General features: G+C 35.7%; 3 protein-coding genes across 6 annotated transcripts; 1 reads left to right on the forward strand and 2 right to left on the reverse strand.

Annotated features, from left to right (window-relative positions):
- Positions 1-612: 612 nt before the first annotated feature.
- Positions 613-2,684, forward strand: LOC130987656 (uncharacterized). 2 transcript variants are annotated; one of them, XM_057911259.1, is made up of 5 exons: positions 613-845; positions 945-1,138; positions 1,454-1,538; positions 2,249-2,314; positions 2,410-2,684. In XM_057911259.1, the coding sequence occupies exons 1-5, from the start codon at positions 762-764 to the stop codon at positions 2,500-2,502; spliced, it is 522 nt and encodes a 173-aa protein (XP_057767242.1). In that variant the 5' UTR covers positions 613-761; the 3' UTR covers positions 2,503-2,684. The 2 variants fall into 2 exon arrangements, with proteins under 2 accessions (XP_057767242.1, XP_057767241.1); XM_057911258.1 differs by having other exon boundaries at positions 647-845; positions 1,454-2,684.
- LOC130987655 (autophagy-related protein 18b) lies at positions 2,676-7,853 on the reverse strand. 3 transcript variants are annotated; one of them, XM_057911257.1, is made up of 12 exons: positions 7,648-7,694; positions 7,489-7,562; positions 7,018-7,066; positions 6,826-6,899; positions 6,568-6,677; positions 6,262-6,353; positions 5,615-5,727; positions 4,755-4,874; positions 4,189-4,334; positions 3,788-3,901; positions 3,108-3,173; positions 2,676-2,937 (listed from the first exon to the last, which is right to left on the reverse strand). In XM_057911257.1, exons 3-12 carry the CDS (start codon positions 7,034-7,036, stop codon positions 2,811-2,813), a joined length of 981 nt encoding a protein of 326 aa, XP_057767240.1. In that variant the 5' UTR covers positions 7,037-7,066; positions 7,489-7,562; positions 7,648-7,694; the 3' UTR covers positions 2,676-2,810. The 3 variants fall into 3 exon arrangements, with proteins under 3 accessions (XP_057767240.1, XP_057767239.1, XP_057767238.1); XM_057911256.1 differs by having other exon boundaries at positions 7,018-7,081; positions 7,648-7,686; XM_057911255.1 differs by lacking the exon at positions 7,018-7,066 and having other exon boundaries at positions 7,648-7,853.
- Positions 7,854-8,734: 881 nt separating this feature from the next.
- On the reverse strand, positions 8,735-13,208 carry LOC130987657 (transmembrane 9 superfamily member 12). The gene is made up of 2 exons (XM_057911260.1): positions 12,983-13,208; positions 8,735-11,133 (listed from the first exon to the last, which is right to left on the reverse strand). Exon 2 carries the CDS (start codon positions 11,054-11,056, stop codon positions 9,077-9,079), a length of 1,980 nt encoding a protein of 659 aa, XP_057767243.1. The 5' UTR covers positions 11,057-11,133; positions 12,983-13,208; the 3' UTR covers positions 8,735-9,076.
- Between the last annotated feature and the right edge of the window lie 774 nt (positions 13,209-13,982).

A 13,982-nucleotide genomic window follows, 5' to 3' on the forward strand; every position in this document is an offset into this window, starting at 1 on the left:
TTTATATTTAAAATAAAAATAGGATTTAATTAGTTTTATGTTTTTTACATATTGTAGCTTTTTATATTTTATTTATTTTTTAAAAAATAAAAATAAATTACAATATATATAGAATAATAAAACTAGCAATATTCTATTTTTATTTTGAACAAAATATTTAAATATATTGAGATTTAAGCTATTATGATCACCCATATTATAATCAAATAACATCACTCTTGTCCAAAATATAATTCTATATGAATCCATAATGGAGAGTCCTCTTAGGGCTCTATAAATATTGTGTTTTCGTCGAGTTAGATGGAAGTATTGGGTGTCGCCGCGTCGGTAACTGTGACCTGGAGAAGAGGATGGCTTGGCGTAAGTGATGAAAACGACGTTGCTGGATTTTTAGAGGATAATAGTGGCGGCTAGTGAGAAAAAAGAGAGGATCTAGAGAGAGATGGGGAAGCAGAAATGATAAATGAATTTTAAAATAGAGATTTAAATTTGAAATGAGCCATTTTCGTTTGAAAAACTAAAAAATTTACTAAAATGTAATAAAATAATATTAATGAATAAATATTAATTTTCACCATATATATAGTCGTTTAATGGGCCCCGAAGCAAAAGCCCATAATCAAATTCAAGTCCAATACTAAACTGTAAAAAATCTTACAAAATACACAGAAATTTGGGAGAAAGCAAAATTTCCCCATTTTCTTCGTCTAATTCAGAAGCAGAATTCACAGTCTGCATCAAAACGACAGCGTTTCGGAGCTATGGCGAATCAAGGAGCGAAGAAGCGCAAAGAAGAAAACATCCGACACATGAAAACTCTGCTCCGTCTCATCATCGCTTCCAATGCACAGCTCTATCAAACTTAACATCTATTTCATTTTTCCAATTTTTTTTTTCAATTTTTTGTCCTGATCGAAGTGAATTTGGTGGAATTTCTGATGCAGGTGATCTATATAGTGCTGAGGATGGGAGTTTTCTACTCGAGTTTCACGTGGAAGCATTGGTTAGGCTTGATTTTGACTTCGCTGGCCTACGTGATCCCCTACCAGCAGCTGGATGCCATGGCGAAACCTAGTTACACTGAAGACGGCGAGCTTCTCGACGGCGGCTTCGATATGAGCACCGGCGGAATTTGCGGGTGCGTGAACCGTTTCTTATTTCCGATTTTTTTTTTTTTACCAAATCCTACTTGACTAAATGAAATTATTAATTTATAATCTCGCTGTTGTTGTTTCACAATTCTGGAAGAAATTTGAGTGCTTCAGTTAGAAGCTGTGTTAGATCCTTGTAAAAATTGCTAGATTGGTTTTTTGGTTTGTGTTCTATGCAAATATGATGATGATGTTTTAGTTTCTTGCACGTCGATTATCTGATTCGTGAGGTCATTTGAATTATGTATTTCGTTCTGTTTTACAACCTGTGATTGTAGTCTTACTTTACCACAACTCTGCAGATATTTGCACGATGTGATCTACATTACTTGCTTCGTTCAACTTAGTTCCATCATCTCCGGAAAGTTCTGGTACATATACTTGGTGGTAAGGCATTCAATCCCCTCCTCATCTATAATACACCACTTAATTGCAGAGAGAGAGAGAGAGATGCATTTTACTTTCCTTGCCAATAATTATATGGTAATGTTGTTTGGTTTGTGTATAGAACAATTCAAGTTCCCCTTCTTCAACAAAAAGATTACGAGTCCCTCTTGGAACAACTAGTTCGAATTATGATTGGTATATCTAATTGCTAGATTGTATTATGTATATAGGCTTTTCTTGAAACCAGAGTAATTGATGGACTTTCAGAAACCTGCTGGATATTACAAGACAATTTTAAAACTTTTAACTGAAATGAAAGCTACCGAGCCTTGGAGTGACAAACTGTAGCAGAAGACAATTCCTTTTTTAATCTAAGTCGAATAAATAAGAGGAAATACATTGGTCGCTCTTAGATTCACTCGTCTGTTTTGTTTTGCAAGTAACTTGTCTTATATACTTATTTATTTGTTGATATTCATTAACATGGATGCGTAAATGGCAACATGCCCTCGTGCGTGCTCCCATAATTTCATGAATGTTTGCTCCTCCAATATCATCACTGCCCTATTATTTGCATCAACTAGATGCTCTACTGATTGCCCAGTTCCAACTGTGATTAAAATGCTCATCTCTATCTATCATATTCTCACTGCTGTTTCAGTAGTTGATTCAACGAGTCGAGTTAATTTTTTTGGACTATCTATGACCAGATTCCAGGATTTGCCGCATATAAACTCTTTGGGCTTGTGAGAGGGTTTATGTCACAAGGTTCAGAGGTACTTCATTGTCCATTCCACTTTCTTACTCCGTCGCGATTGTGATTGTGGCGCGGAGCAGTGGTTTATTCTCACACCATTTTGATTCGGTGCAGGGGGGCGAGGAAGACGAGAAGACGAAAAAGAAGAGAGAGAAAATGGAGAAGAGGGCTTCAAGAGGCAAATTTGTCAAGACCAGGACCCGATGATGCAGATTCTTCAAGAGTTTTGTGTATTCTAGTGAAATTTTGAGGGTTCTAATCATATCTGCGGAATTAGGTTTCAAAGATGCACAAAATTGTCAAATATATTCCAAGGTCGGATTTTGTTGTATCAGTATCTGAGAAATGGTGTTTTAATGGATTTGAAAATAACACAGGAATTGAATGAATGGAGATGAAATCAGTCGAAAATAACCCTACCATATGTAATTTTACAACAGAGAATCAACCATAACAGAAACGTTACAACAGCTTTAAATAATCGTTTAGTATATTTTGTACAATTGAATTAAATATCATTCTGCAACGGCTGTCAAAAGATTGAACTCGTGCTCCAATGTCCATGTAGCTTCGTTTTTGTGGTTTATTCTGAAACTATATTCTTGAAAGTATCCACTGAAGCTAATCATTGATATGGTGGCTCTACAAAATTAGACATGAAACTCCATTAGAGATTCAAAAATTTGTATGAAATAACCTACATGCAACTATATGCAATAAATAGCATGAAAATTAGTAACAGTGAACTAAAACTACCTCCTGGCAATTTTGATAATACTATATATAGGCAGTCTGAATCAGGTGCAGCTTACCTCAACACAACAGGTTCGGACATCGACGTACCACTGGCTTTCTCTATCTTCCTAACTACAGCATCACTGAAATAGAAGTGTAGGAAGAGATTAATTAAAGCCTTGAAGAAGTAGATAATCTTATGAAGGTCAGTAATTGATCATATATTATTTGCTGATAGCTTTGTGATTTCATCCACTACTGATTGCATCGAGCACATTTTCGTAAAGAAGGTACCCGAGTTATTCCAGAATTTCTAAATACCAAGTGAGAGTGTCTAACAGCCATCGATGATTTGATCAGACATTGAACATTGCAGACGTTGCCTAGCACACACTTTTAGCCATACAAGAATGTGAAAGACTACATCTTTTCATAGGGCTCATATTTCTTAATTCTCTTGGACAATTATTCAGCATAGATACTACTAGACTCTTATGGCAAATGTTCCTCAATTGTCTCTACGCTTATGCATGATTTCAAATATCATCCTGTTTTAGTCAGTAAGTCACAAGCAAGGGCTAAAGAATTCATCTAGATTGTTGTGCGTGTGTTGGCCTAGTGGTAGTGTGGCTAATGCTTGAAGCCAAAGTTCTCTAGTTCGAGTCCACCATCACGTGGTTTAAATAAAGAAATGTTTCTCCTACCAAAAGAAAAAAAAAAAAAAAACGAATTCATCTAGATTGTGTAAACTAACAACCTTCTGACTCCAGCTGCGAAAGCATGATGGAATACAAGATGATGAGCAGGATCCAGTGCATCGCTAACAGAACCAGGAATTATTGACCCAAGAAGACTGCTTGATTTTTTGCTCCTGAATATCAAGGATAATAAGCATAGTTATACAGGAGAACTAGTTTTTAAGCATGTAAATGTAGCTAGAGTAAGGAGACCCTGAGGACGGACTAACGAGTAAGAACAATTTGGTCATTTAACAATGTACATCGATCTTTGACAATACGAATCTAAAAGATAGTAACATTTCTCATTTCGATGTAACATTTTTCATTTTTATGTTAATTTGGCAGCCAAAATAAACTGACCTGTCAAATGGATGATAAGGCATTAAAAAGCAGGAGAACTAAAGATTTAGGCCTTTACCTTTCATTAAGATCAAAGCCCAGGGAGAAAATATGGACCGAACCTGAAGAGCTTGTAGCAAGAAGAATATCTGGAAGATCAGCTGATGGCCCAAATGACAGAGAAAAGATCGTCGACGAATATGTACCCCTACGGAAACTGTATGACTGACAAACATAAGACAGCTGAGCTCCCGATAAGAAGCAAGAAAACTCGGCAAAATTTTCAGAAGTTGTCATTAAAGTGCAAAATTCCCAACATGGTAACTTAAATGGAAAGATAAGCATAAAGGAATAGGCCAACTTCATACAAACCTAACGGTTGTAATCACTGATACACGAGTACGGACTTAGTGATAAAATGTCATTCCTTTATTGATGTCCATCAACTAACCCTTTACATGATTATGAAAATTTCCCTACATATTTAGGCACAGATCTTCCTTAAGCTGCTATAACCAGGGAGAAATTTACCACCATCACATCCGAAATCAAAACAGAGGACATTCAACTAAGAACTCAAGGATTTTGAAGAAATAACAAGCAATGATACTTGAACATAGAATAGATGATTATTTGCTCATTCACCTTAGTTGCATCAGAGATTAGATGAACTCTGATTATAGTTCCGTGTTCAGATGCTGTAGCTATATATGTCCCATTCGAAGAAAAAGCCATGGCAATTAAGGGCGAGCGATGGGCATCTATCTGCAATTTACCCTCAGTTAAATTACAACAGATAAGTGGTAACAGGGAATTCCTATATCGTTCTTTAAAATGCACCTCATTATAAATATGACCTCAAATCGACTAGCAAGGCACGATCAAGTAAAACTCTTCTCCATAACAAAACATGAAAAAGTAGCACACAAGACATGAACTAAGCAGAGCCAATGCGTCCAAGTTATCTATCATACTAGCAAATGAACTAATTAGATTCCTCCAGAAGTTATGCCCATAAGTACAAACATCAGATTTTAGTCTTGAAATTGAAAGGAAAGTTTTATATAACAGGCTATGAATTGATGATGCTTTATGGGCCAGAGTGTTGGGAGACTAAATAAGAGCGTGAAAAAATGAGGCTCAGGTAAATGAGAATGCTGAGATGGATTTTCAGACACACTAGATCAGATTGAACAGGGATTGAATGCCTTTGGATAACACCGGGTAGTCCCTATAGAGGGACAGACATATGCATAGAAAACCTCTAAAAGCTCCACAACGTGTAGAAAGTCAGGATTATTAACTCACTTACAAAGGGAAGGAGAAGTCCTACAAGGACATGGAATGAAACAATTAAAAAGACACGGTGCACTTGAATGTCAATGAAACTTATGTAGCTTGAACATGATGGAGAGAGATGATAAAGTTGATGCAAAACTGACATACATCTGACTACATTTGATACTGTCAAAAATCAGCTGACAACTCAGAATTCAGATCACTACCTCACAGTGTGACTGCAGATCCACTACATTGTAGACCAGTACAGACCCTTTTGTTATACTAGCTGGAAGAGCTAAATAGGGATTATCCATGCTGGCAGAAAATGCACAAAGTCCTGAACAAAAAAAGACAGCTCAGAGAGTCGAACCGAAAGATGACATCAAAGGATTTAAACATCAACTTTACATTATTTATACAATGCTAAAGCTCATCTATATTCAAAACTAAGGAAAAGACAAAAATCAGGCCACTGAAGAGGTACTGTACTGGATTCAATTATATGTCATTCTAATTTGGCCTGTTGACATTAATAGGCTAATCCAAAATTAGTAAGACTTTTCTCAAAACAGCATTTCTCAACCTTAGTTGCCTCTTCCTCTCTAAAACAGTAAAGTTCATTTATAGAAGGGGAAGCAGTAGCAAACAATGTGGGATTAATAAAAAACTTAATAGATCATTATGCAGGAAATTGGGTTGTGGAGTAACTTCTAAGGTCACAACCATCAGAGTGTTCACAGAATACATCTAGATGTATCATCAAAAGTTCCATGAGTTGGAAATCGCTTGGATGCAGCAGCTACATCAGTACAGGTCAAATGTAAACAACTTATGTTTTGAAGTATGATAAAATAGATTATTTCAAAATTACCTTGTACATTAGGCACTGTATCTATAATCTGCTTTATTTCCAAGCTATTAACGTCATAGATGTAGGTTTGCTCTTTAAACAAAACTATCAATCTGCACATACAGGAGAAATCCAAGAAACTATTGAATGAAGAACCAGACAGAGGCATAAGTTACTAGATAATACTGTATCAAGGATAAAGTAATCTATCTTCATATAAAATAGCACATAGTCAGAATGGACAATCAATGTAATCATAACTCATTAAATTAATTTGACAGAAATTCACACTGAGAACCATAAGAGAAGCACATATGCAAATAATACCTTTTCCTATCTACACGAACAGCAAGAATAGAAGTCAAGAAGTTGAGTTCTCTGAGTGAAGTTCCATTAACGGTATTGAACAAACATAATCTCCTTGGTGACAAAGAAGGCTATCACAAGCAGATGAAAAACAAGAGGTCATTAACAAATAGCACTTGAAAGGGGGCCTAATCATATGATGAAAGTGCGGAATAATGACTATTGCAGTAAAAATAACACTGAATTTTCATAAAAACAATAAGCAAGCTGAAGGGAAACCTGTTCACCAGCCCCAACAATGGCAAGAAGACTTGTCCTGTATAGCATTTCAACAATGATGAATGCACCAATAGCTAGCAGAAGCAATTGAATTCCATTAGAAGATCTTCATGTGCTCAAAATACAGCAACAAACATTAAGATTCACATTCATGGATATCTTTCATGCTGTTGAAGCAAAACTGCAAATTACCAGGGCATGCCGTGTGCATTGCTAAAATTCACTCATAGTCTGGTGCATACTGCATATGCATATCCTTGTAAGTGAAGATTAAACAAGAACTAGATCACTTGAGCTGGCAAACAATTTCCTTAATCCCCGTATTATACCACATATATCTAATTCAATAATGATATCAGGAATTCAGGATCACCGAATAACTTTGGCAATACACGCATAACAAATGAATTGAAGTGATCAACTATATACAGTCTCAACATCGTTTTCAACTAAAATAAACACCAATAACCCATCCGATTTCCGCAAACATGATCTCTGATACAACGAAATCACACTTTCTCCCGACGCTCATATTCACAAATACATAAAAGAAATCTAACGAACAAATCAACTACTCTTCCAAACGAAAAAGAAAAAGGAACGGAGCTGAATTTCGAGCAAAATTTTGAATGCACGAAACATATTACTCCATAATTTAAATACCTCGTTCATAGAGGAGCCTTCCAGTATTACAGTCGAAAATTTTGAAGCCGTCTTTGGTTCCAATTGCGAAGCAGCTGAGAGGAAGAAAACATCGTTTTGGATTAAGACGTCTAAAATTGGTACTTGCGAATTGATGAATGATCGGTATAGTAAAAAAACCTGTTGTCTTGGTTGAAGGAAGCGCAGAGAATCGGATGAGCAGATGATTGATTAGCCATTCCCGACTAAATTCACAGCTCTTTTCTCCAAAGTCGTTTGTAAATCCTTCCAATACACTCCGCTCCAGTCCGACCCATGCTCATCTCATCTCTCTTGAGTTGTGATTATATAACAAGCAAAATTCTGTTGCAAGTTTGAACCCTCATTGATTAAAATTTAAAAGTGTATTAACCTCTATTTTATTTAATTACAGTATCGGTTAATCGGATGTGAAATGGCTTAGAAGACCCAATGTTTTTTGATTAATTTCTAATCTACCGCTTATAGAGTAAGTAGTCTTTTTATGATTTTTAATGAGGCAATTTTGGGTACAATTAGATCCTAATTCGTACTCTGATCCGAACCCGAGTCCTAACTTGAACCGTATAAATAACAATATTCTGAATGCGGGTCAACCCGATTGTACGGTACATTTGGTTGTACCCACGTTTTTATATTTTTTAATTATCATTTTTGATGATTTTTATATTATATTAAATTTTAAATGCATATTTGAGTTTTTTTTTTCATGAATCAAATTTGACTATGTTTAAAAAATAACTAAAATATAAAAAAATTCATCTTTATTTATTATATAGATATCTCTTTATCTATTACTAGTGTTACATATATTGATTGTAACTATAATATCCTTATTCATTTTAATTGTTAAGGATACTCTAATGATTTGATGTAAGGTATGAACCCTTTTGCATATGAAATTAAATTCTTTGAAAATTGTAGTAATAAATTTCTTCATTACTAAAATTCAATAATTTTACAAGCTCGTTTCACGAATTAAGATTGTAAAACAAACTAAATATCCAAATCCGAAGTCATATCTAATCCATAATTGTCACTCAAATTTATACACTGTTATTTCATATTTACATAAGAATTTCACATCCTCAAAGCACACACCTAAGAGAATAGAAAACCAAACCTAGGAATCTAATCTAAGAAAAAGAAAATGCATCTGCAAACTACAAGAAATAGAAAATAGTAAAGCTCTAATTATTTAAAACAAAACAAACACACAAGGAAGAAATGTAAAATGGTAGCAATGCTAGTAATTATTTAGACCAAAACAATCACCACCTTAGTCCACATCTCTTTATCAGCATATATAGGTACAATAGGAAGAATTCAGCACAATCGTTTTCTACTTCATGCATTAAAAAAAGAAAGCGAGGCTATGCGCAAAGACTACAATGAAATGAGGGGAAAATGGCAGAAAACGAAGTAGCTAAAATGACAATTTGGCTCTACAGTAACATATAATCAAGGTACAGAATTCATAATGTCTTTGGTGAAAAACCTCTGAATGCTCTTTGATACGCTGCTCGAACATTTTCTACGCCCGGTCTCTCGATATATTTGATGCTATTCCTCAATCAATCTTCACTGACGAGAAGAGGTAATGAACGAAGTAGAACGAAGTAAGGAAACCGATGGTGCCGGTAGAGAGCATGATCGCAACTGCCATTATCAGGGAGTAGCCGAGATAGAGTGTTGCAGACACTGGTCCACTCAGGCTTTGGAGGTCGAAGACGAGATAATTGATGGAGTACAAGAATACGTATAGGGCAACTGAACCAGAGGCGTAGAACGCTTTCCACCACCACATCCAATCCTCAACACATAGATGCATGTAAGTCAGGACAACAGATACTTCTGCACAAACTATCACCAGCAACAAGAGAACAACGAGCAAGAAGCCAAAGACGTAGTAGAACCTCCCGAGCCAGATGCTAGAAAGAATGAAGAAAAGCTCGATGAAGAGAGTTCCGAAAGGAAGAGTTCCAGCACCAAGAACGAGAAGCCATGAGGGGTATTTGCGAGCAGGAATCTCTCTAGGGATCTGGTTGGTGCGCACGGGGTACTGAATAGGCTCAGCTCGTGTGCCTAAGTGTCCACCCAAGAGAGTGAGGGGTACTGAGATGCAGAACCAAAGTGCCAAGAGTATAAAATACAAGGAAAGAGGAATAGCCCCAGTACTCTTGCTGCCCCAAAGGATGAAGTTCAAGAAAGTCAAAATAACAAAAACGATTCCGGGGAAGAAACAAGCTATCGACCAAGAAACTGATCTCCAACCTGTAGATGTACCTTTAATAGTTGTCCACATTCTCACACCAACATATCCAGCAGCAATTCCCAGGAAAAGATAAAGCAATATCATGCCAGTCAACAGCATACCCCGTGAAGCTGGTGACATGAAACCAAGAGCTGCAAAGACAATAGTGACAACCGCCATCCCAGTAATCTGGACCCCATCCCCAACCATCACACAGAGTAACTTTGAGTTGGAAGGCTCTCGGAAAACATCACCAACCACAAGCTTCCATCCGGAAAGCTCCTCATTCATCTGTGCCTGAGCCTCTTTGTCCAGCTCTTCATACCTTGTCAGATCCCTTCTCACTGTTCTCAAAAATATGACAAAAACAATGCCTGCCAAGAAGAAAATCACCATCAGTGAGTTTAGAATTGAGAACCAGTGCACACGGGCACCTTCCATCTTCAGGTACGCGTCCCATCGAGATGGCCATCTGATGTCACTTTTTACAAACTCAACATCATATGTAAAGGACACTCTCTCATGTTCCCTAATAATCTGAGAGTTACCAATCTCCTGTGGACAGCTGACAGGTGCAACAGTATCATACCGGTGGAGTTTAGTCATCTTCTCAGGGTCATATTTAACACTACATGGGACAACCTCAAAACCAACAATCTCAAAACCTGAAGCCTTCTTTTTGTCAGCTTCTGAAATGACACCCATGCCTTCTTCACCAGTGCCAATTATCTCTACACCAGCCCCTTCATACTCATGAATCAACACTGTAAACTTGAGATGGTTAATGATGTAATCATCATTACTGTTTTGAGGAGTGTACCCAACTGGGTAGCCAGTCCACTGAATTTTAACCCCATTTTGGTTGGTAAACCTCATAGCAGGTAAGTTATCAAGTATCATGTTCACTTGATACAGATCCCGAGTTCTTTGTTTTAGAAGCTTCACATCATTTTCACTCAATTCAGGAGTGGTGCAGAGGTAGAGAGACTCGTTGACATTCATGCGGAATCGATACGGAGAGTTGTCAATTTGATCTCCCATTAGCAGCTCTCCAAGATTCTCAGCACTTTTTTTAATTCCATCTTGAGGCTTGCAATAAGGCAGACTGTAATAGCTGAAGGGAAGCTCAGTTTCAATGGAGGTCAAAGAATTCACTTTGGCATAAATTTCCTCTGATGGGGAATATGTGTGCATATAGCTTCCAGGTAGATAGAAACCATTACAAGCTTGGAATATTAGAATGAAGTATGTGAAAATAGTGCATGATTTCCTTCTTGATATTGAAGGGAATGCCATTGCTCAAAAGAAGGAAAGCCTAAAATATGAACCAAACCAGCTTGAGATAAGCTAAACTGAAGACATAAAAATCAAATCTGCAAAAGGAAGATTCACACAGTTAGTATTCTATTTCTTGATTGAAATTCAAAGCTATAAGTCTCACGGTTTAACTGAGGCTAAGGGCTTTTCAGGCCACAATATAGGTTTACAATCAAACATTAACTAGACATACTTACAAGCATTTTGCACACCTCTGAATCAAGGTTCTGAAAAGAAATATTCAAGCATGTAGTTTCCTAAAAGTACTTGTAACTATAGTAAGGTTGTTTTTGTTGGAATGTATTTTACTGTTCATCCACCAAAAAATTTAAAAAACCCACAATGTTGAGCTGATTCAATGTGGACTTTTGGATATATCACTCTTTCTCGAAGTCCATTTACGGATATCAAATATAGAATATGTGCAAAAAATGGACTTCCATGTCTAGAAGCTCATATGAAATGATTTCCTACTAAACACTTAATTTTCAATTAAGGAGTGAGTGTAACTAACTTCCCACAAATACAAACACCACACAGCCGATAAAATGCAAGGTTAACATTCTGAACTATTAAGCCTAGCTGCCAATTGCTAACATGATAAAGTTCTTACAAAGAGAGGGTACAGAAGTAGGTCAAACATAAAATTAAGCAAAAGAAACATCTTACAGCATGCAGATACCTTTGTACACAGATCTATAAACAGAGAAATAGAAAGTCAAGATGATTTCCATTGCAGCGCAATATCAACAAGAAACCAGATCAGTGTGGCTATCATCTTATGTTCTCTATGCATACCAAATCCAATGATTTCCCACAATAAGGCTGTCTTGATAGATCTTCAAACCAATTAACTAAAAACCTGACCACATTAGAGACCACTAAAAATCTAGCACTTTAGGCTTTTATACATTTGATATGCTGCATGTTACGTAATTTGTTGAAACATGCAGAGATCGTCATGCATCAGCCCAACCAATACATAACAGAGTTATTGAAGCTTAAATTAATAATAATGACAAACTGACATTTCTCAATACCCACGCAAAAAGATACTAGAACTTGTAGCATGACCATCTGTTAACATAGCAATCCACCTACATCAGACAACTAAAGCTAAATACACCACAAACAAACCAGTCAAATAAACTATTCTCCAGATCCTTAAAAACCATTAGGGCCAAAAGTAATAGTAATAGCTAATGACACTACAACATGACATTAAGATAATAAGATCAAAGGGAAAAAGTAAATACATCAGTGCTGTACTTTAACATTGTTTCAATAATAATCCTTTCAGTTTAGCAATGCATTCAGAAAACAGCTAACATATAATAGCTAAATCGTCTTCACAGTTAAATTTGCTTTGACTATCACTACGTCACATCCTCTCAAACTAATAAGAACCTGAGAACCCGAGATCCCCAGTCTAATTACTTCTACGGGTGCACAGAACTGCAAATCTTCAGGAACTAACCAAAATCTACACATAGAAACAACCTCATAACCATATCCCAAAAAGAATCTATGTATTTCACCGCGTGACTTAAGAACAACTGCATTAAAATTTAAAAGTACAGACACGCGCAGGGGTAGGAAAAAGAAAAGCGCAGAAACTAGCGCTCCATATAAGTTTTTTCAGCTATCGGATTCCTCGATACCAAATCAAAAGTTATTAACCAGATTCATCGTTTCCAACATAGATCTACATTCCAAAACCGGTTCCAATCAGGCCTTAAAAGAAACGAGGATGACAGCAGATATATAGCTCAATCCACCAAAAAGAACACGAACAACCACAAATTTTTTTTTAAAAAAAAAGAACAGAAACAAAAAAACAAAGAAATTCAAATGAATTTCAGATCAGTGATTATGCGAATACGATGTGTGCGGAGATGAACGTACCGACTGTGGATCTGAAGCCGGATGGAGGAAATTAGGGTTTAGCGGAAGGTTATGGCGTCGAAATGAGGAATTTTCTCGTGGAGTGGAATGTGTGTGTGAAATTGGCATGTGAGTGTGTGAAGATTGGTGCTGCTGGGTATTGTATGGGTGCAGCAATGCTGCATCGCGTGATTTGGAAGAATAGATTTAGATCTGAATAATTCGGTATTTTACAAATTTGTGGAAAAGACATCTTTAGCCTTAGGCGTGGATAGTAATTAAAGTGGCAAATTTTACAAAATATATTATTCAAAATTTGCTAGTTTATTTGAAATTATAGTTGAGCACTTATAAATTCTCCAAATAATAAGTTTTTTAATTCTAGTTTATTTCTTCACAATCTTATGAAAAGCAATTATTTTACAAAAAGTAACCTATCATAGTTTGTTTATACCTTACAATTTCTTTATCTTCAATTTTCTTTTTCCAACTAAAATTTTATTTTATCTATCTAAGTCAAAAAAAAATTTGATCTTATAAGGCTCAATTTTCCAAATATTTTGACAATTTATATATTCTTAGGAGGCATTTACTTTTGAATATTAAACTTGATAGATAAAAATAATAAGGTTAATTCTTTGTTGCTTTAATAAATTGAAACTTTGGGATATTTCATGACTTTTTGATAATTTATAATCATTTGAGCTCATTTTGTTTGATTCATATTTTATTGAAATGGTGAGATTGAAGAAATCTTAGTATTGAAAATAAAAATACTCAATTATATAGTTTATCAGTCATTCAAAGTAAACATCATCTTAATACATTACATTTTATAAAATTTTAAAATATATACATAAAAATATATATTATATATTTTAAAAATATAGATTTTGTTACGATATATATCGGTATACCGGTAATAATGTATCATACCATGTTCGGGTATATACCTTTAATACGGTATATACCAATTTTTTCGATATATACCGCGGTATCAATATACACCGGTATACCCCAC

This window comes from Salvia miltiorrhiza, chromosome 6, assembly GCF_028751815.1.
Source record: "Salvia miltiorrhiza cultivar Shanhuang (shh) chromosome 6, IMPLAD_Smil_shh, whole genome shotgun sequence".
Taxonomy (NCBI): domain Eukaryota; kingdom Viridiplantae; phylum Streptophyta; class Magnoliopsida; order Lamiales; family Lamiaceae; genus Salvia; species Salvia miltiorrhiza.